General features: G+C 44.7%; 1 protein-coding gene across 1 annotated transcript in view; it reads right to left on the bottom strand.

The window, feature by feature from the left end:
- The window catches only part of LOC139278344 (calcium-transporting ATPase type 2C member 2-like), a 111090-nt gene extending 96032 nt beyond the window's left edge, over positions 1-15058 (bottom strand). The window contains exon 1 of the mRNA XM_070897013.1: positions 14960-15058. Within this exon, the coding sequence (XP_070753114.1) occupies positions 14960-15058 (99 nt within the window). The remainder of the gene's footprint in view (positions 1-14959) is intronic.
- Between the last annotated feature and the right edge of the window lie 5254 nt (positions 15059-20312).

Below are 20312 nucleotides of genomic sequence, written 5' to 3'. Positions count from 1 at the left end.
TTCCTCACCCTCAATCTCTATTACAAATTCAACCATACTGTGATCACTCATTCCGAGAGGATCTTTTACTAGGAGATCGTTTATTATTCCTGTCTCATTACACAGGACCAGATCTAAGATAGCTTGCTCCCTTGTAGGTTTTGTAACATACTGTTCTAAGAAACAATCCCGTATGCATTCTATGAATTCCTCCTCAAGGCTACCCCGGGCGATTTGATTTGACCAATCGATATGTAGATTAAAATCCCCCATGATTACTGCTATTCCTTTTTCACATGCCTCTATTATTCCCTTGATTATTGTCCACCCCACCATGAAGTTATTATTTGGGGGCCTATAAACTATGCCCACCAGTGACTTTTTCCCCTTACTATCTCTAATCTCCACCCACAATGATTCAACATTTTGTTCATTAGAGCCAATATCATCTCTCACAACTGCCCTGATATCATCCTTTATTAACAGAGCTACCCCACCTCCTTTCCCTTCTTATCTATCTTTCCGAATTGTCAGATACCCCTGTATGTTTAATTCCCAGTCTTGGCTACCCTGTAACCACGTTTCTGTAATGGCCATGAAATCATACCCATTTGTAATGATTTGTGCCGTCAACTCATTTACTTTATTTCAAATGCTGCGTGCGTTTAGGTAAAGTGTTTTTAGACTAGTTTTTAAACCATGATTTTTAGTTTTGACCCCTCCTGCAGCCCCTTTATATTCATACATATTGTCCCTTCCTATCACCTTGTGGTTTACACTTACCCCAGTGCTACTCTGCTCCGTTGCCTCCTGCCTTTTGCATTCTTTCTTGGGGTCCTGTTCATCTGAGCTCTCACCCACTCTAACTAGCTCAAAGCCCTCTCCTGGGTTCCGAATACTCCTCGCATTGAGGCACCGAGCTTTCAGGCTTGCCTTTTTATTACACTTTGACCCTTTAGAGTTTTGCTGCCCATTGGCCCTTTTTGTTTTTTGCCTTGGGTTTCTCTGCCCTCCACTTTTACTCATCCCTTTTCTGTCTTTTGCTTCTGTCTCCATTTTGTTTCCCTCTGTCTCCATGCATTGGTTCCCATCCCCCTGCCATATTAGTTTAACTCCTCCCCGACAGCACTAGCAAACACTCCCCCTAGGACATTGGTTCCAGTCCTGCCCAGGTGCAGAAGGTCCGGTTTGTACTGGTCCCACCTCCCCCAGAACCAGTTCCAATGCCCTAGGAATTTGAATCCCTCCCTGCTGCACCACTGCTCAAGTCACGTATTCATCTGAGCTATCCTGCGATTCCTACTCTGACTAGCATGTGGCACTGATATCAATCCTGAGATTACTACTTTTGAGGTCCTACTTTTTAAATTTAGCTCCTAGCTCCTTAAATTCGTCTCGTAGGACCTCATCCCTTTTTTTACCTATGTCGTTGGTACCAATGTGCACCACCACAACTGGCTGTTCTCCCTCCCTTTTCAGAATGTCCTGCACCTGCTCCGAGACATCCTTGACCCTTGCACCAGGGAGGCAACATACCATCCTGGAGTCTCGGCTGCGGCCGCAGAAACGCCTATCTATTCCCCGTACAATTGAATCCCCTATCACTATCGCTCTCCCACTCTTTTTCCTGCCCTCCTGTGCAACAGAGCCAGCCATGGTGCCATGAACTTGGCTGCTGCTGCCCTTCCCTGATGATCATTCACCTCAACAGTACTCAAAGCAGTGTATCTGTTTTGCAGGGGGATGACTGCAGGGGACCCCTGCACTACCTTCCTTGCACTGCTCTTCCTGCTGGTCTTCCATTCCCTAGCTGGCTGTGGACTCTTCACCTGTGGGAAGACCAACTCGCTACACGTGCTACTCACGTCATTCTCAGCATCGTGGATGCTTCAGAGTGAATCCACCCTCAGCTCCAAATCCGCAACGCGGTCCGTCAGGAGCTGGAGGCGGATACACTTCCCGCACACATAATCTTCAGGGACACCAGAAGTGTCCCTGAGTTCCCACATGGTACAGGAGAAGCATATCACGTGACTGAGCTCTCCTGCCATGATTAAACCTTTAGATACACTTAATTTGGCGACAACAATGCTGAAGGTTACTTACTGATATAAAAAAGAAAAAGAAAAGCTACTCACCAATCACCAGCCAATCACTTACCCCTTTGGCTGTGACGTCACCTTTTGATTCCTTTCTACTTCTTTTTTGTTTTTTCTCCCAGCTGGAGCTGTACAAGCCACGCCTTTATAGGTCTCCCCACACACCCCGGACTCGCGCTGTTCGAACTGCCGCTCCTCCTCCGATGTTGGGCCTCTTATAGACCTCTCCACGCACCCCGGACTCGCGCTGCTCGAACTGCCACTCCTCCTCTGACATTGGGCCTTTATAGGCCTCTCCACGCACCCCGGACTCGCGCTGCTCGAACTGCCGCTCCTCCTCCGATGTTGGGCCTCTTATAGACCTCTCCACACACCCCGGAATTGCGCTGCTCGAACTGCCGCTCCTCCTCCGACGTTGGGCCTTTATAGATCTCCCCACACACCCCGGACTCGCGCTGCTCGAACTGCCGCTCCTCCTCCGACGTTGGGCCTTTATTGGCCTCGCCACACACCCCGGACTCGCGCTGCTCGAACTGCCACTCCTCCTCCGACGTTGGACCTTTATAGGCCTCTCCACACACCCCGGACTCGCGCTGCTCATGATTGAGAAGCAGTGATAGGATGGTAATTGACCACGTTAGATTCGTCGTGCTTTTTGGGCTTAGGACCTCCCAGGGCAATTTTCCACATTATTATTATTAGGTAGATGCCAGAGTCATAGCTGTACTGGAATAACTTGGCTAGGGAGGTGGCTAGTTCCAGCATTCAGCCAAAAGGTTGTAAGGGCCCATTTCTTAATGTCACGTGGACTGAAATGAATTGGCTGGACACAGACGTATATATTAATCAAGTTTCAATCTAAATAATGAAACTGCCTGATTTGAGTTTATCCAACAAGAAACAGTTGTTGCTTTCCACTCTGCACTTTTCTACTTTAACTAAAAAGGTGAACTAGTTTTTTAATGTCTGTACACACCGTGCTAGTATTATCCCTATCCATTTGTTGTATTATACAATAGATTTATATTCAATTAACAAATGGATTTAATTTCATTTCAGACAAGAGGTATATAGCACAAGTAAATAGGCAGGATAATATAACAGAAAACATTTGCTGTAGAACATGCATCTTTCAGACTACACTTAGATTTTTGTTTGGTACTGATGGTATATTTATTTTTAAAAAGCAGAACTACATATTGGACAATCTTGAAATTAGTACAGGATAATACTGATTTATCAGAATTGTTGGAATATTTGCATTATCCCAAAGGCAGTAAACTGTTCCACAAAGTGGGAAGACCTAGGGCTGCATCTATGATTATTCTAATCAACATTTTCTGATGTTAACAATGTTATTGGAGAGCACAAGAAAGCAGAAAAAATATCAATCTTCATACCATTCGTACTTAGGTTGGAGACATGATTGAATGCAGTTTGCTTTTAAAGTCCTAGTATGTTGTGAGACAGAGGGAAGTAAAATGGGGGCAGAAGCAAAAAGTAGGAAGGAGATCAGGAAAAGTGGAGGGCAGAGAAATCAAAGGCAAAAATCAAAAAGGGCCACATTACAACATAATTTTAAAAGTACAAAGTGTTAAAAAAAAACAAGTCTGAAGGCTCTGAGTCTCAATGTGAGGAGTATTCGTAATAAGGTAGATGAAGTAACTGCGCAGATAGCTGTTAACGAATACAATGTAATTGGGATTATGGAGACATGGCTCCAGGGTGACCAAGGCTGGGAACTCAACACCCAGGGATATTCAATATTCAGGAATGATAGACAGAAAGGAAAAGGAGGTAGGGTAGCGTTGCTGGTTAAAGAGATTAACGCAATAGTAAGGAAGGACATTAGCTTGGATGATGTGGAATCTGTATGAGTAGAGCTGCGGAATACCAAAGAGCAGAAAACGCTAGTGGGAGTTGTGTACAGACCACCAAACGGTAGTAGTGAGATTGGGGATGGCATCAAACAGGAAATTAGGGATGTGTGCAATAAAGGTACAGCAGTTATCATGGGTGACTTTAATCTACATATAGATTGGGCTAACCAAACTGGTAATACTACGGTGGAGGAGGATTTCCTAGAGTGTATAAGGGATGGTTTTCTAGACCAACATGTCAAGGAACCAACTGGAGAGCTGGCCATCCTAGACTGGGTGTTGTGTAATGAGAGGATTAATTAGCAATCTTGTTGTGCGAGGCCCCTTGGGGAAGAGTGACCATAATATGATAGAATTCTTCATTAAGATGGAGAGTGACACAGTTAATTCAGAGACTAGGGTCCTGAATTTAAAGGTAAATTTGATGGTATGAGATGTGAATTGGCTAGGATAGACTGGCGAATGATACTTAAAGGGTTGACGGTGGATAGACAATGGCAGACATTTAAAGATCACATGGATGAACTTCAACAATTGTACATCCCTGTCTGGCGTAAAAATAAAACAGGTAAAGTGGCTCAACCGTGGCTAACAAGGGAAATTAGGGGTAGTGTTAAATCCAAGAAAGAGGCATACAAATTGGCCAGAAAAAGCAGCAAACCCGAGGACTGGGAGAAATTTAAAATTCAGCACAGGAGGACAAAGGGTTTAATTAGGAGGGGAAAAAGAGAGTATAAGAGTAAGCTTGCAGGGAACATAAAAACTGACCTTAAAAGCTTCTATAGATATGTGAAGAGAAAAAGATTAGTGAAGACAAATGTAGATCCCTTGCAGTCAGAATCAGGTGAATTTATAATGGGGAATAAAGAAATGACAGACCAATTGAACAAATGCTTTGGTTCTGTCTTCACTAAGGAAGACACCAATAACCTTCCGGAAACTAGGGGGACTGAGGGTCTAATGAGAGGGAGGAACTGAAGGAAATCCTTATTAGTCAGGAAATTGTATTAGGGAAATTGATGGGATTGAAGGCCGATAAATCCCCAGGGTCTGATAGTCTACATCCCAGAGTATTAAGGAAGTGGCCCTAGAAATAGTGGATGCATTGGTAGTCATTTTCCAACATTCTATAGACTCTGGATCAGTTCCTATGGATAGGAAGTAGCTAATGTAACCCCACTTTTAAAAAAAAGGAGGGAGAGAGAAAACAGGGAATTATATATACCTGACACCAGTAGTGGGGAAAATGTTGGAATCAATTATCGAAGATGAAATAGCAGCGCATTTGGAAAGCAGTGACAGGATCGGTCAGTCCACGTCAGCATGGATTTATGAAAGGGAAATCATGCTAGACAAATCTTCTAGAATTTTTTGAGGATGTAACTCGTAGAGTGGACATGGGAGAACCAGTGGATGTGGTGTATTTGGACTTTCAAAAGGCTTTTGATAAGGTCCCACACAAAAGATTAGTCTGCAACATTAAAGCACATGGTATTGGTGGTAATGTACTGACGTGGATAGAGAACTGGTTGGCAGACAGGAAGCAAAGAGTAGAAATAAACGGGTCCTTTTCAGAATGGCAGGCAGTGACTAGTGGGGTACCGCAAGGTTCAGTGCTAGGACCCCTGCTATGTACAATATACATTAATGATTTAGACGAAGGAATTGAATGTAATATCTCAAAGTTTGCAGATGATACTACACCGGGTGGCAGTGTGAGCTATGAAGAGGATTCTAAGAGGCTGCAGGGTGACTTGGATAGGTTAGGTGAGTTGGCATATGCATGGCAGATGCAGTATAATGCAGATAAATGTGAGGTTATCCACTTTGGTGACAAAAACAGGAAGGGAGAATATTATCTGAATGGTGACAGATTAGGAAAAGGAGAAGTGCAACGAGACCTGGGTGTCATGGTACATCAGTCATTGAAAGTTGGCATGCAGGTACAGCAGGCGGTGAAGAAGGCAAATGACATGTTAGCCTTCATAGAGAGAGGATTTGAGTATAGGAACAGGGAGCTCTTACTGCAGTTGTACAGGGCCTTGGTGAGGCCACACCTTGAATATTGTATACAGTTTTGGTTTCCTAATCTGAGGAAGGACATTCTTGCTATTGAGGGTGTGCAGCGAAGGTTCACCAGACTGATTCCCGGGATGGCAGGACTGACATATGAAGAAAGACTGGATCAACTAGGCTTATACTCACTGGAATTTAGAAGAATGAGAGGGGATCTCATAGAAACATATAAAATTCTGACGGGATTGAACAGGTTAGATGCAGGAAGAATGTGCCCGATGTTGGGGATGTCCAGAACCAGGGGTCACAGTCTAAGGATAAGGGGTAAGCCATTTAGGACCGAGATGAGGAGAAACTTCTTCACTCAGAGAATTGTGAACTTGTGGAATTCTCTACCACAGAAAGTTGTTGAGGCCAGTTCGTTAGATATATTCAAAAGGGTGTTAGATGTGGCCCTTATGGCTAAAGGGATCAAGGGGTATGTTGAGAAAGCAGAAGTCGGGTACTGAAGTTGCATGATCAATGGTAGTGCAGGCTCGAAGGGCCGAATGGCCTACTCTGCATCTATTTTCTATGTTTCTATGAATGAAATAATAGAACTGCTGACAAGCTAAAACTGTATATGTTGTTTGGGTTCTTGGAACAAGTACTACTACTACATGGCTAAGGAATTAAGCAAGTAGACAATCATGAAACCCAATGCTGTTATATTTGGTTTGATCATCGTAGGTACAAATAACTTCTTTACATTTCCAACAGAAATTAGACGTTAATTATTATAAAAAGTATATGTTTGAGGGGAACATTATATTCAATAGATGACTTCATAATGTCGGAGGTGGTAGCTTTTATTGGAAGTGTCTTTAAGAGTCACAGACAAAATGCATTTCTGTGGAATAATTTTCTAAATGGAGATCGTCCCATTGGGTTTCAACCTTCCACACATTTTTTTTATTCTATGGTTCAACACTGCACATAAATTTAGCAACAGAATGTTTCCTCTTAAAGTGTAAATTAGTGATTGATAAAGTAGATATTCATTAACAAAGTAGTTATTTATTTAAAGAGCACATACTACCCCATAGCCAGATTCCCATTACTGCTACACACCAAACTTCCTTCTTCAGCCATGCCATTCAAATAGCTTTAAAATGACACCGAGTTCTCACAAGCAACTTTATGGCTGGCCGACCAGTCAAGTGTCGTGTGAACTTGTCCTCCTGCACAGGGACCACCAAAAGAATAGTCACAGAAAAATTCTCAAATAAAAAAATTATTGAAAAAAATGTTTTCTTCAGCTTGATCCCACACAGCAAACAAATTAGGTGTGGGGTGGAGGACATTATTGTATTTAGATTTGTTTCCTCCCCCCCCCCCCCCCCCAAAATGAAGATTTTGTTTTGAATCATTTTCTTTTCATGTACTTGAATCAGTTAGGAGTCTTAAACCTAGGAGTCATGCCCAGGATAATAAATACATAGTTACTGGACCATTAATAGGCTATTATCATTTCCCAAGAGACTTTGATAGCACATTTTGAATGACATTTATGAAGAATTGTAAAAGGGTACTTTTGGTTTTAAATGTTCTTTTTGTACTAGCTCAACTTCAAAAGGCATAAGACATAAAACCAGGCTGGCCGACTAGGTTCTTCAGTTTGTTTCTCACCATATATGCTGGTGGTTACTGGGACTCTAAAGTACTTTTTAAAAATCGAGGACATCTAGTCTAAGTTCTGAAAGTTATTGCAGAGAGCTAATGTGGAGTGTGGTGTCTTTGTTATTTTGAAATGGTTTTAAAGTACTGATGAGAAAGTTTTCTATTATTCTCATTGTACTGATCAAACTATTTTGCTGGAGCTTTTTTTTGCCTCTTAAAGACTATTGAGTAGTTTTCAGACTGAACCACATGATCTGCCAACATGCTCTTTTTGGCAGTTTCAAAGAGATTAGGAGTTATTTGGGGGGTAACTATAACAGAAAAAGATACACTATTCACACCAGGTAAGCTACATCCTCGGCACATTGTACAAGTTTCTGATAGCAGGGAGTGCAGACTGACCTGTGGTAGCTGAATCTTTATTTGAGCACAAGTAGGAAACATCGGCATAGAGCTCATATTTCAAATTATGCAATGCATCAGAGGAACACACATTTAGTATTTTAAAGAAAGACTTGGATTTATATAGCACCTTTCATGACCACTGGACGTCTCAAAGCACATTACAGCCAATGAAGTACTTTTTGGAGTGCAGTTGCTGTTGTAATGTAGGAAACACAACAGCCAATTTGCGCACAGCAAGCTCTCACAAATAGCAATGTGATGATGACCAGATAATCTGTTTTTTTGTTATGATCGAGGGATAAATATTGGCCAGGACACCAGGGGATAATTCTTTGACGTCCAATTGAGAGAGCAGATGGGACCTCGGTTTAACGTCTCACCCGAAAGACGGCACCTCATCACTGCACTGGAATGTCAGCCGAGATCTTTTTGTACTCAAGTCCCTGGAGTGGGACTTGAACCCACAACCTTCTGACTCAAAAGGTGAGTGCGCCACCCACTGAGCCACAACTGACACATTAAACTTAACTCTTCGTACAGCTGGAGTAGTTTGAAACTCCTTTGGCCATTGAACGTTGCAGACAGACCCAAGGCTACATTCTTCATTGCACACCAGATAAAAATAAAATGCCCTTAATAGGCTCAATAATTCCTTCAAGTCATTGGGCTCAATTTTGCCCAAAGCCATTTTTTGGCACATTGCCAGAGTTACGTCTGCTTTTCTAGGCCAGAACTATTCCAAAAATAAATGTGCCAAGTTCCCCCGCTCTATTTTTCAAAATTAGCGCCACGCAGCCTTGTCCAATCGTCTCGGAGGGTGGAGCCTACTGTCTGTCCCTTCTACACATGCGCGGAAAAAAAAGGACGTTTTTGACGTGAGTCATATTGGCGTGCATGCGCAGTACAGCTCCCAGTCTGCAATCGGCCATTTTTAAACAGCCAGTTGTGCGTGAGAGAACTTTGAGTGGTGTGTGAGAACTATAATTATCATTTGAAAAATCGGAACTGCAATACAAGATGCAACGTGGGCAAGGACCAAGAATTTCTTACAGGATGAAGTGGGGGCACTAGTTACTGTGACTGAGGGCTGATGGCATGAGCTGGACACCAGCAGAGGTCACATAAAAGTTCTACCAAAAGAAATGAAGAAACGCTGGAACCAACTTGCACAACATTACTATGCAATAGTGACCACCCAGAGGTCTGGAGGCCAGAGCAAAAAGAAGTGGCAGGGCCTTGGTCAAATATTTAATGTAAGTAATATTTTCATTTTTCAATGGAATTGCAATGTAAATGTGACCAGCCATATATGTCCCACCCAGCAGAAAGACACCCTCTCTAAAAAGTCTTTGCAGAGGAAAGTGGCCCACAACAAAAAGGGAAAAAACTCGAACAGGAAGAGGTCCGGCAAATCTGCGGCCAGTGAAAGAGAGGGTCGCTTCCCTACCCCCTCCTCATTTGTCTGTTCTGTTATATTATATTTTTCAGAACTGAAGGTCAACCCTGACGATACAGAAGAAGATTCAGATGGGGACGAGCCTGAAGATGAGAACATCTTCCAAACCCACCTTCCAGACCAAGAGCATGGGGTTGAGGGGGAGGGGATAGATGAAGCCCTCACTGTTTCACTCACTTTGGAGGTGGTGCAGATGCCACCCATTGAGGTGCCAGCCTCATCCCCGAGTGGTGACAATCCATAGTTTCCCACCGTCTGAGGCTGGGGATTCCAGTGGGGTGCTCCGAGACACACCCAGGGCCTCACCGTCCAAGGCTGCATTCTCGGTGGTGGGGTGCAGCGAGGCACACCCAGGGACCCACCATCTGAGGCTACAGGTCCCACTGGGATGCTGCGATCTACACCCAGGGTGAGGAGGGAAGGAAAGCTCGACTGCACTCTCCTGATGTGCAGGCTCTAACAGATTTGGTTCAGATGATGGTAATGAGTGCAGAGAGCACTGACCTTAAGCGAACACTCCTGGACACCATCAGTGGGGTGGGTGATGAAGTATCGGGACCGTCGGCAGAAATAACAACACTCTCACGAGAAATGGGAACGCTGTCCGGGAACATGAGGGAGAGAATATCTCAGATAGCTGAAACCATATCTGTGCACGAGGGAGGGAATATCGCAGGTAGCTGATGCGCTGTCAGTGAACATGAGGGAGGGCATGTCACAGGTAGGTGAGACACTGTCGGCGAACATGAGGGAGAGAATGTTGGAGTTAGCTACTGCAATAAGGGAACACGCCCAGACCCCGCGCCCATTGACAGAATCAACTGTCACTCCCACTCCAATTCCCAGATCAGCCTATAAGCTTGGTACCAACCTGAGAAACACTGCGCCACCGCCTTCGGGCACAGGTGGCGGAGTCACCAAGATCAAGCACAGCGGGAGGTCTTAGAATAAGGGTGAGGAGAGATGGGTGCAGCCTTTCTTTGTTGCTGTCATTATTGTTATTACTGTTGTAATTGTTTTACAAAAAAACTTGAGGTTATGTAAACTTACAAGTTTAAAAGTTAGTAAGTGATTTTGGAGTTTGTGAGTGATCTTAAAGTTTGTAAGTGAAATCTTTAATAAACATATTCCTGTATCAAACTTTAAAGTTAAGTACAAACAAATATTTGTTAAACTTTTGAATAAAATATATTTTAAATTATAACTGAATCATTTTCATTATTTGTTCCATGAACACAACACATTACAGAACAGGTCCAGGTGGATTAGTTGCCACTGAGCCTTCTGGCAGCAAAGCTTTCAGGGATGAGCTGCTGGCGCAAGGCTCGAGCAATCGTTAAGGGGGCATGACGGCCCGTTGGCCCGTTTTCCTCTACCATCGTGCTCCAGGTTCAGGTAGTAGAATGGCTTCCTCATCATCTGCATCTTCCTCATCATCATCAGCCACTCTCACCTCAGGCAGTTTCTATTGCTGTCTCATGATGGCTAACTTATGCAGCATGCAACACACAACAGTGAACTGACCAACAATCTGAGGATTATAGCAAATAGCCTCCAGAATGGTCCAGGCACCGGAAAAGCTGTTTCAAAATGCCAATGGCCGCTCTATTATGCTGCGCGTCACAATGTGCGACATATTGGATTTCCGGTCAGCTTCTATCCGGTTACGCATAGGGGCGTCATGAGCCAGGTGGCGAGGCCATATCCTTTGTCTCCCAGTAGCCAGCTCTGCCCGCTGCTGAAACATGGCAGATATAATGCTTTCACGTAGGATGAACGCATCATGGGTGCTCCCAGGGTATCTTGCATCAACTAACATGATGTGATGCATGTCGTCACACACGAGCTTCACATTAATGGAATCGAAGATTTTCTGTTCCTGTATATCTCGGAATCCTCCAAAGATGCTCACAAGATGATGTGGATACAATCAATGCAGCCCTGTACCTTTGGGAAGCCAACAATCCTGGAGAAGCCCACAGCCTGGGCGATCATGGGGAATTTTATGTAGTCATTCCTCTGGGCATATAGTGCAGCAGTCACCTGCCTTTAGCAGACATGTGTTGCAAGTTGAGAAATGGTGCACACATCCCCAGTTGTAGCTTGGAATGATCCGGATGCATAGAATGAAAGTACAGCTGCAACTTTCACTTCAATTGACAAAGCAGTCCTCCTGACACTTCTAGGTTGCAGGTCTGCTTTTACCAACTCACAGATCTCAGTTACAACTTCTTTGCGAAAACGCAGCCTTCTGACACAGTCTGCACCACTCAGGTGCAGGTATAAATGCCGGTCTCGATATACCTGATGTGGATAAGGGCTCCTGCCATCACCCTACTGGCTCTGAGGTTTCTCATGCGATAACCTCGAATCAATTGTCTCCTCCACAGTACCATCATGCAAAACAGTTGCACAAGGTATGGCATTATCAGTATTGTCCCCATGCTTTATTTTCCTTTGTAAGAAGCTCAAAACGGCAGGCAGAGGCAGGCATGACAAGGTTCTTTGTTTTCTCTCCCCACAGGTCTGTATGGACTACACCCAGGTCTGGGCAGGTGCAGTGACTAGGAACCTCCCCACTGACTCCCACAGGTTACATTTGATGCATAGTGCTATTTGTGATGCCTTCAGATCACCTCCCACAGCCCCCCACCCACCCGGGCTTGATTTGATGCGTAGTGCAGTTTGCTGATGCCTTCCGATTGCCTTCCACAGCTCCCCGCCTGTCATGTTTGTAACGTCACATAACTGTAACCTTTGTGTAACAACACTGTACACTGTATACACCTGAGAAATGCACACCTTGACCACAGGGGGTGAACTTGTGGGAGACACTCCTCACCTGGTCATCCGGATATATAAAGGGAGGTCCCACGCAGGATCATCACTTCTTGGTCCTGTGAATAAAGGTACAGGTCACAGAGTGACCTTGTCTCCAGTATGTGCCTCGTGTTGATTTACAGTAGTGTGTAAAACACCACCCCCGGGGCTATTTTTGCAGCTGAGCCCCGAGCCCGTGTCTGGGCTTGGGACCGATTCTGCCGGCCGACACTCCGACCCTCCAGCCCCGTTTGCAGACATTCGGTGGTGGCGTGTCAGTTGAAAAATATGAAAACTTTGCACAATTCCATCAAACTTCCATTTACTGTGTGAAAAAAAGGTAAAAATAAATGTAATCTTTATTATGCATGTTTAAGTCTTGCTGACTCCCTCCAAAACTTCGCTGGCTAAAAACAATGGCATCTTTCTATGCCAATTTTTCAAAGTGCGCTGTTTTTTCGGGTGTGGTCACATACGCTGACCTAGGAGAAATTTCCTGGGGGCAAACTTCCATAATTGACGAAAACTGGCGCAGACATCAGGTCTGAAATAAAATGGCGCAAAAAAAAACAACCTAAAATAATCGTGACTAACTGAGTTATACTGGTGCATATTCCTTGGGGGTAACTTACATTTTTTGTAAACATACGCCAAAAAAAGCAGCGCGCACCAAAAAAACAGAACAAATCACTGGGGAAAATTGAGCCCAATCTCTGTAACAATATTGTAAAATCAGGTGAAATGCTATGCTTATGGAGATAACAGCATGCATAGGTACAAGTTATTGGAACACAGCCTCTAGTGTACAGGTCTAACAATTACCTGTCCCTTTAAAGTGCTTTGGGATGACCTGAGGTTGTGAACGGCACTATATAAATGAGATTGGCATTGTATAAATAAATCGAGATCCACGGCGCGGCCCTGGACAACGTAGAGCACTTTCCATACCTCGGGAGCCTATTATCAGCAAGGGCAGACATTGATGATGAGGTTCAACACCGCCTCCAGTGCGCCAGTGCAGCCTTCGGCTGCCTGAGGAAGAGAGTGTTTGAGGATCGGGCCCTCAAATCTGGCGCCAAGCTTATGGTCTATAGGGCTGTAGTGGTGCCTGCCCTCCTGTATGGCTCAGAGATGTGGATCATATACAGTGGATATCTCAAATTGCTGGAGAAATATCACCAACATTGTCTCTGCAAGATCCTGCAAATCCCCTGGGAGGACAGGCACACCAATGTTAGTGTCCTCGATCAGGCCAACATTCCCAGCATCGAGGCACTGACCACACTCGACCAGCATTGTTCACAAGACTCGCAAAGCAAACGCTCTACTCAGAACTCCTACACGGCAAGCGAGCCCCAGGTGGGTAGAGAAAACGTTACAAGGGCACCCTCAAAGCCTCCTTGATGAGATGCAGCATCCCCACCGACACCTGGGAGTCCCTGGCCAAAGACCGCCCTAAGTGAAGGAAGAGCATCCGGGAGGGCGCTGAGCACCTAGAGTCTTGTCGCCGAGAGCATGCAGAAAACAAACACAGGCAGAGGAAGGACCATGCGGCAAACCAAACTCCCCACCCATCCTTTCCTTCAACGACTGTCTGTCCCTCCTGTGACAGAGACAGTAATTCCCATATTGGACTGTTCAGTCATCTAAGAACTCACTTTTAAAGTGGAAGCAAGTCTTCCTCGATTTCGAGGAACTGCCTATGATGATGACGATGACGATGATAAATGAAAGTCTTTACTTCCTTCTAAACATATAGTACCAGTTATTGTGAAAGCTGCAAAGTGATAAATCAGCAAAGCCGCAGTCAAGCAGTTTAGAAATACAGCCTGAGGCCAATAAAGAACCAAAAACATGAAACAGTAACCAACATTTAAAAAGGTTGGACATCACTAAGGGAAATTATGGTTGGGCAATAAATGCTGACCTTGCCAGCGACACCCACATCCCTGAACGAATAAAAAAAGGAACTTTTTTCAACAGACTCTCTCAATACTTCGGTTAAAATTAACTAAAAAAAAAAGCACATCGCGTAAGCAGGACAAATAGCTGCCAAAGTCTTTCTGCAGAAAATTACTATTTTCGATATTTACTTATAGAATGACACGGCACAGGAGGAGGCCATTCAGCCCATTGTACCTGTTCGCTGAAATAGTTCCCCATTCGTCCCACATCTCCTGCTCTTTCCCCACAGCCTTGCAAATTGTAAATGTTTTGGCATTCAATACAAATAAAATAGCAGAAAATTATTGAGAATGTGTAAGAATTGAACCAATTAGTCTCACATCCCCTGTTCTTTCCCCACAACCTTGCACAATCAAAAAAATTGTTTAAAAAAAAAAGGAACTCAATGCAAATTTTTTTTAAAGCAGAAAATCACGATATGGAGAGAATATGTAGGAATGTAACTAAGTCACCTGCCGCGGGATTTGACAAGAAATGCTGTTCGGCATTGACAATGGAAGAACAAGGTTGTAAGGCGGTGTTTGAGTTGGTCAGCAGTCCCTGGCACTGACCGGGCTGCGCAGGTCTGTGAGCGGCGTTGCTGGGCTCACGAGCCACACACGGCAGTCCGAGAGAGCGAGTGACCTTTCTGACCAAGCGAGCCCGGTAAACGTCCCATTAAATAAAAAGCGCGCACTCACCTTGTCGTCCGAGTCACAGTCCTGAAGCAGTTGGTACTTCTTCCCAGAGAAGATGAGGCAAACTTTCTGGAAGAACTTGGGAATTCGCGTTTGCGTCATGGTGACACTGTTTTCTCTCTCTCACTCTCTCTCTAAATTTGTTTTTTTGTGACGGCGGTTTTAGTCAGGGATTTGTCTGAGGCAACATGACGGAGACTTGGGTTAAATGTATCTCTAAATGATTGAGCGAGTTGCGCTGCCGTGGCCACTCCTCCCTCCCGGGACTCAGGTAAACACACCTGTCCATTCGGCGAAGTGCTAACATTGTATTTTAGAGTTATTGCCACGTATCTGTATTTAGAAATCAGGCCGCGCCTTTTTAAATTTAAAAAAAAGTCAGCTAGGAATTGTGCTTCTTTTTGATTGAACCAATACAGATATCGCTGGGGTTACACCCCAGTGTCACCAACTGGTAAAGCAGCCTCCGCAAGTCTGAGTCAGAGCCACTGATCTAATCTTAACTTCTCAACTGGCACCAAGTTGCCTTTGCCCATCCTACACCGGCTCGTTTAAAATTCTCATCCTTGTGTCCAAATCCCACCCTGAGCTCGCCCCTCCCTATCTCTGGAGCCTCTTCCAGCCCTACAACCTTCCAAGAACTCTGCAGTCCTCCAATTCTAGTCTCGTGTCCATCCCCCGATTTTCTTTGCCCCTCCAACAACAACCGTGTCTTCCGCTGTCTAAACCCCAAGCTCTGGAATTCCCTCCCTAAACCTCTACCCCTCTCTCCTCCCCCTTCTCCATTTATTTAGCACCTTTCACGACCTCAGGACGTCCCAAAACGCTTTACAGCCAATTAAGTATTTTTGAAGTGTAGTCACTGTTGTAATGTAGGAAATGCAGCTGCCAATTTGCTCACAAGCAAGCTCCCACGAAAAGCAATGTGATAATGACCAGATAATTTGTTTTGTTACGTTGCTTGAGGGATAAATATTGGCCAGAACACCGGGGATAACGCCCCTGCTCTTCTGTGAAATAGTGCCATGGGATCTTTTACATCCACCTGAGAGAGCAGACAGGGGCCTCGGTTTAACATCTCATCTGAAAGACAGCACTTCTGACAGTGCAGCACTCCCTCAGTACTGCACTGGAGTGTCAGCCTAGAGCTTGTGCTCAAGTCTCTGAAGTGGGACTTGAACCGACAACCTTCTGACTCAGACCTGAGAGTACTACCCAGTGAGCAACTGCAGACACAAGATACTCCTTAAAACATTCACCCAGTTTCTCCGTCTCCGTTGCATCTGCACTGACCACGCCACCTTCCACACTAGTGCCTCTAATGTGTCTTCCTTTTTCTTCAATCAAGGATTTCCCTCCATTGTGGTTATCATGGCCCTCGACCATATCCGTTCTATTTCCCGCACTTCTGCTCTCACCCCTTCCCCTTCCTTCCAGAATCCTCACCTTAAACCCACCAGCCTCCACATTCAACAGATCATCCTCCATCATTTTTGCCACCTCCAGCGTGATCCCACCGCCAATCACATCTTCCCCTTCCCTCCCCTCTCAGCATTCCGAAGGGACCGTTCCCTCCGTGACACTCTGGTCCACTCTGCAATCATCTCCAGCACCCTCTCCCCTTTCCACGGCACCGTCCCATGCAAGTGCAGGAGATACAACACCTGCCCTTTTACCTCCTCTTTTCCCACTCTGCATCACCCCAAACACTCCTTTCAGGTGAAACAACGATTTACTTGTACTTCTTTCAATTTAGTATACTGTATTCGCTGCTCACGATGTGGTCTCCTCTACATTGCGGAGATCAAATGCAGATTGGGTGACCACTTTGCAGAACACCTCTGGTCAGTCCATAAGCGTGACCCTGAGCTTCCGGTCGCCTGTCACTTTAATTCTCCGCTCCACTCCACTCTGACCTCTCCATCCTCGGCCTCCTACAACTGTTCCAATGAAGCTCAACACAAGCTCAAGAAACAGCACCTAATCTTTACAGCCTCATCAAGTTCAACAATTTCAGACCATAACCTCTGCCTGTATTTTTTTCCCTTTTCTCCTGTTTTTTTTTGACAAACCCCCCCCCCCCCGCCCCACTTCTCGTTCCCATGGCAGCTGGTGATGATTCCGCCATTCACACCCTTTCTAGACTCATCTTTTGTTTCCCAACGTGCCATTACCATCTCATTTTTACCCATCATCCCTTTTGTCTCTTAAATCACTCCTGCCTTTCACCCGATCACTGATCTTCCCTTTTGTTCTTTCCTCCCCTCCCCCTTTCATTGCCCCTGCATTTCCTTAAGGATCTGTTACATCTCAAACTTTTCCAGTTCTGCTGAAAGGGTCACAGACCCGAAACATTAACTCTGTTTCTCTCTCCACAGATGCTGCCTAACCTGCTGAGATTTCCAGCATTTTATGTTTTTACTCCTTAAAATTTGCTACTTTAACCCAGCTTTTGGTCACCTGTCCCAATGTTTCCTTCTTTGGTTCAGTGTTAATAATTGTCTGATTGTGCTCCTATGAAGCACCATGGGATGTTTTATTACATTAAACATCCTATATAATTGCAAGTTGTTATTCTTCTTGTTGAATTTCAATCAAAAATAAAGAAGCTTGCATTAAAACAAAATCATCATATTGTTATCTGCCGATTAAACAGTGTATGGCCTGCGGTGCTCACTAGTCACAGAAGGCCTTGAGTGTAACGTTGGACACGCTATGTTCCCCTCCAGGGCCATGTGGGCGTGGACATGGCCACAGAAGAGAGGCAGACAGCCTGAGTGATCTTCGTTGAGGGATGCACTCATCCTGAACCTGTGAATAGCTGTTTTTGCCAGGCCCAGATTCACGAGAAGCTCCTCCAACTTTCCCAGCCCCCTCCATACCGGGCGGCCAGGAATAAAGACAGTGGGGCTGAGGTTTAGCCAGAAGTTGAGGAGCTGCCTCTTTAGATGGTAAAACAGGGGCTGCATTCAACCTATCAATGGTATACGCTTTCCTCCAGGCCGCAGAACTTACACATGGCCTGGCTGTCCGTGAATTGGCTCAGCACCACAAGTGACACCACTGCTCTGTGAAACAGCCTCTACCCCAGATCTCCAATGCTGCATGGAAGCATGTCCTGCATAGAAAGCCTTCTATTGGGGGCTCCCGCCTATGGGGATCGGTAAGAATCAATGCCAGGGCTAAGAGCATGGAAATTTGTGTCATGGTGACAATCTTCAGAATTGTTTTGACAAACTTTTTGTTGGAGGCTTGTCTGGGAGAATATGACAGAAAAGATGGAACTAATTGGATTGTCGGAGAATTTGGATTAAATTTTGACTTGAAATAATTGAGAGAGTTACACAGAGTTTACAAAACAGAAACTGTCCATTTGCACAACTGGTCTATACTCCATGGTTTATGCTCCACGCGAACCTCCTCCCACCCTACTTCATCTCACTCTATTAGCATATCCTTTTATTCCTTTCTCCCTCATGTACTTAGCTAGCCCTTAAATATATCTATGCTATTTGCCTCAACTACTATACATGGTAGCATGTTCCACTTTCTGGGTAAAGAAGTTTCTCCTGAATTTCTTATTGGATTCTTTGCCCATCCATCTGGGCTCAGATAAAAGACTTTTTCAGGATTTCCCAATCCTTTGCAAAACACAACAACTTCCATTTGAGTGCCATTAACATAGTAAAATGCCCCAAAGTGCTTCACAGGAGCATTATCAAACAAAATTTGACACTGGAGATATTAGGACAGGAAACTTAGTCAAAGAGGTAAGTTTTAAGAAGCGTTTTAAAGGAAGAGAGAAAACTATAGAGGCAGAAAGGTTTGGGGGGCCGAGAGGGGGTGAATTCTGGAGCTTAGGGCCTAGGCAGCTGAAGCGCAGTCACCAATGGTTGAGCAATGAAAATCGGGATGCACTAGAGGCCATAATTGAAGGAGCGCAGAGATCTTGGGAGCATTGAAGGGCTGGAGGAAGTTACAGAGATAGAGAGGGGCGAGGACATGGAGGGATTTGAAAATAAGGATGAGAATTTTAAAATCGAGGCTTTGCCGGACCGGGAGCCAATGTAGGTGAGCACAGGGGTGATGGGTGATCAGGATTTGGTGCGAATTAGAATACAGACAGCAGAGTTTTGGATGAGCTCAAGTTCATGGACGTGGAAAATGGGAGGCTGGCCAGGAGAGCATTGGAATAGTCAAGCTTAGAGTTAACAAAGGCTTGGATGAGGATTTCAGCAGGAGATAAGCTGAGGCAGAGTTGGAGACGGATGAAGTTATGGAGGTGAAATGAGGCACCTTTGGTGATGGAGTGGATTTGTGGTTCGGAAGCTTAGCTTAGAATCAAATAGGATGCCAAGGTTGAGAACATAAGAACACAAGAAATAGGAACAGGAGTAAGCCATACAGCCCCTCGAGCCTGCTCCACCATTCAATAAGATCATGGCTGATCTGATCATGGACTCAGCTCCACTTCCCCGCCAGCTCCCCATAACCCCTTATCCCCTTATCATTTAAGAAACTCTCTATTTCTGTCTTAAATTTATTTAATGTCCCAGCTTCCACAGCTCTCTGAGGCAGCGAATTCCACAGATTTACAACCCTCTGAGAGAAGAAATTTCTCCTCATCTCAGTTTTAAATGGGCGGCCCCTTATTCTAAGATCATGCCCTCTAGTTCTACTCTCCCCCATCAGTGGAAACATCCTCTCTGCATCCACCCTGTCAAGCCCCCTCATAATCTTATACTTTTCGATACGATCACCTCTTATTCTTCTGAATTCCAATGAGTAGAAGCCCAAACTACTCAACCTTTCCTCATACGTCAACCCCCTCATCCCCGGAATCAACCTAGTGAACTTTCTCTGAACTGTCTCCAAAGCAAGTATATCCTCTTGTAAATATGGAAACCAAAACTGCACGCAGTATTCCAGGTGTGACCTCACCAATACCTTATATAGCTGTAGCAAGACTTCCCTGCTTTTATACTCCATCCCCTTTGCAATAAAGGCCAAGATACCATTGGCCTTCATGATCACCTGCTGTATTTGCATACTATCCTTTTGTGTTTCATGCACAAATACCCCAGGTCCCACTGTACTGCGGCACTTTGCAATCTTTCTCCATTTAAATAATAACTTGCTCTTTGATTTTTTTCTGCAAAAGTGCATGACCACTTTCCAACATTATATTCCATCTGCCAAATTTTTGCACACTCACTTAGCCTGTCTGTGTCTTTTTGCAGATTTTTTGTGCCCTCCTCACACATTGCTTTTCCTCCCATCTTTGTATCATCAGCAAACTTGGCTACATTACACTCAGTACCTTCTTCCAAGTTGTTAATATAGATTATAAATAGTT

Source organism: Pristiophorus japonicus, chromosome 13 (genome assembly GCF_044704955.1).
Source record: "Pristiophorus japonicus isolate sPriJap1 chromosome 13, sPriJap1.hap1, whole genome shotgun sequence".
In the NCBI taxonomy this organism is placed as follows: domain Eukaryota; kingdom Metazoa; phylum Chordata; class Chondrichthyes; family Pristiophoridae; genus Pristiophorus; species Pristiophorus japonicus.
This window is presented reverse-complemented; position numbering and strand designations above follow the sequence as displayed.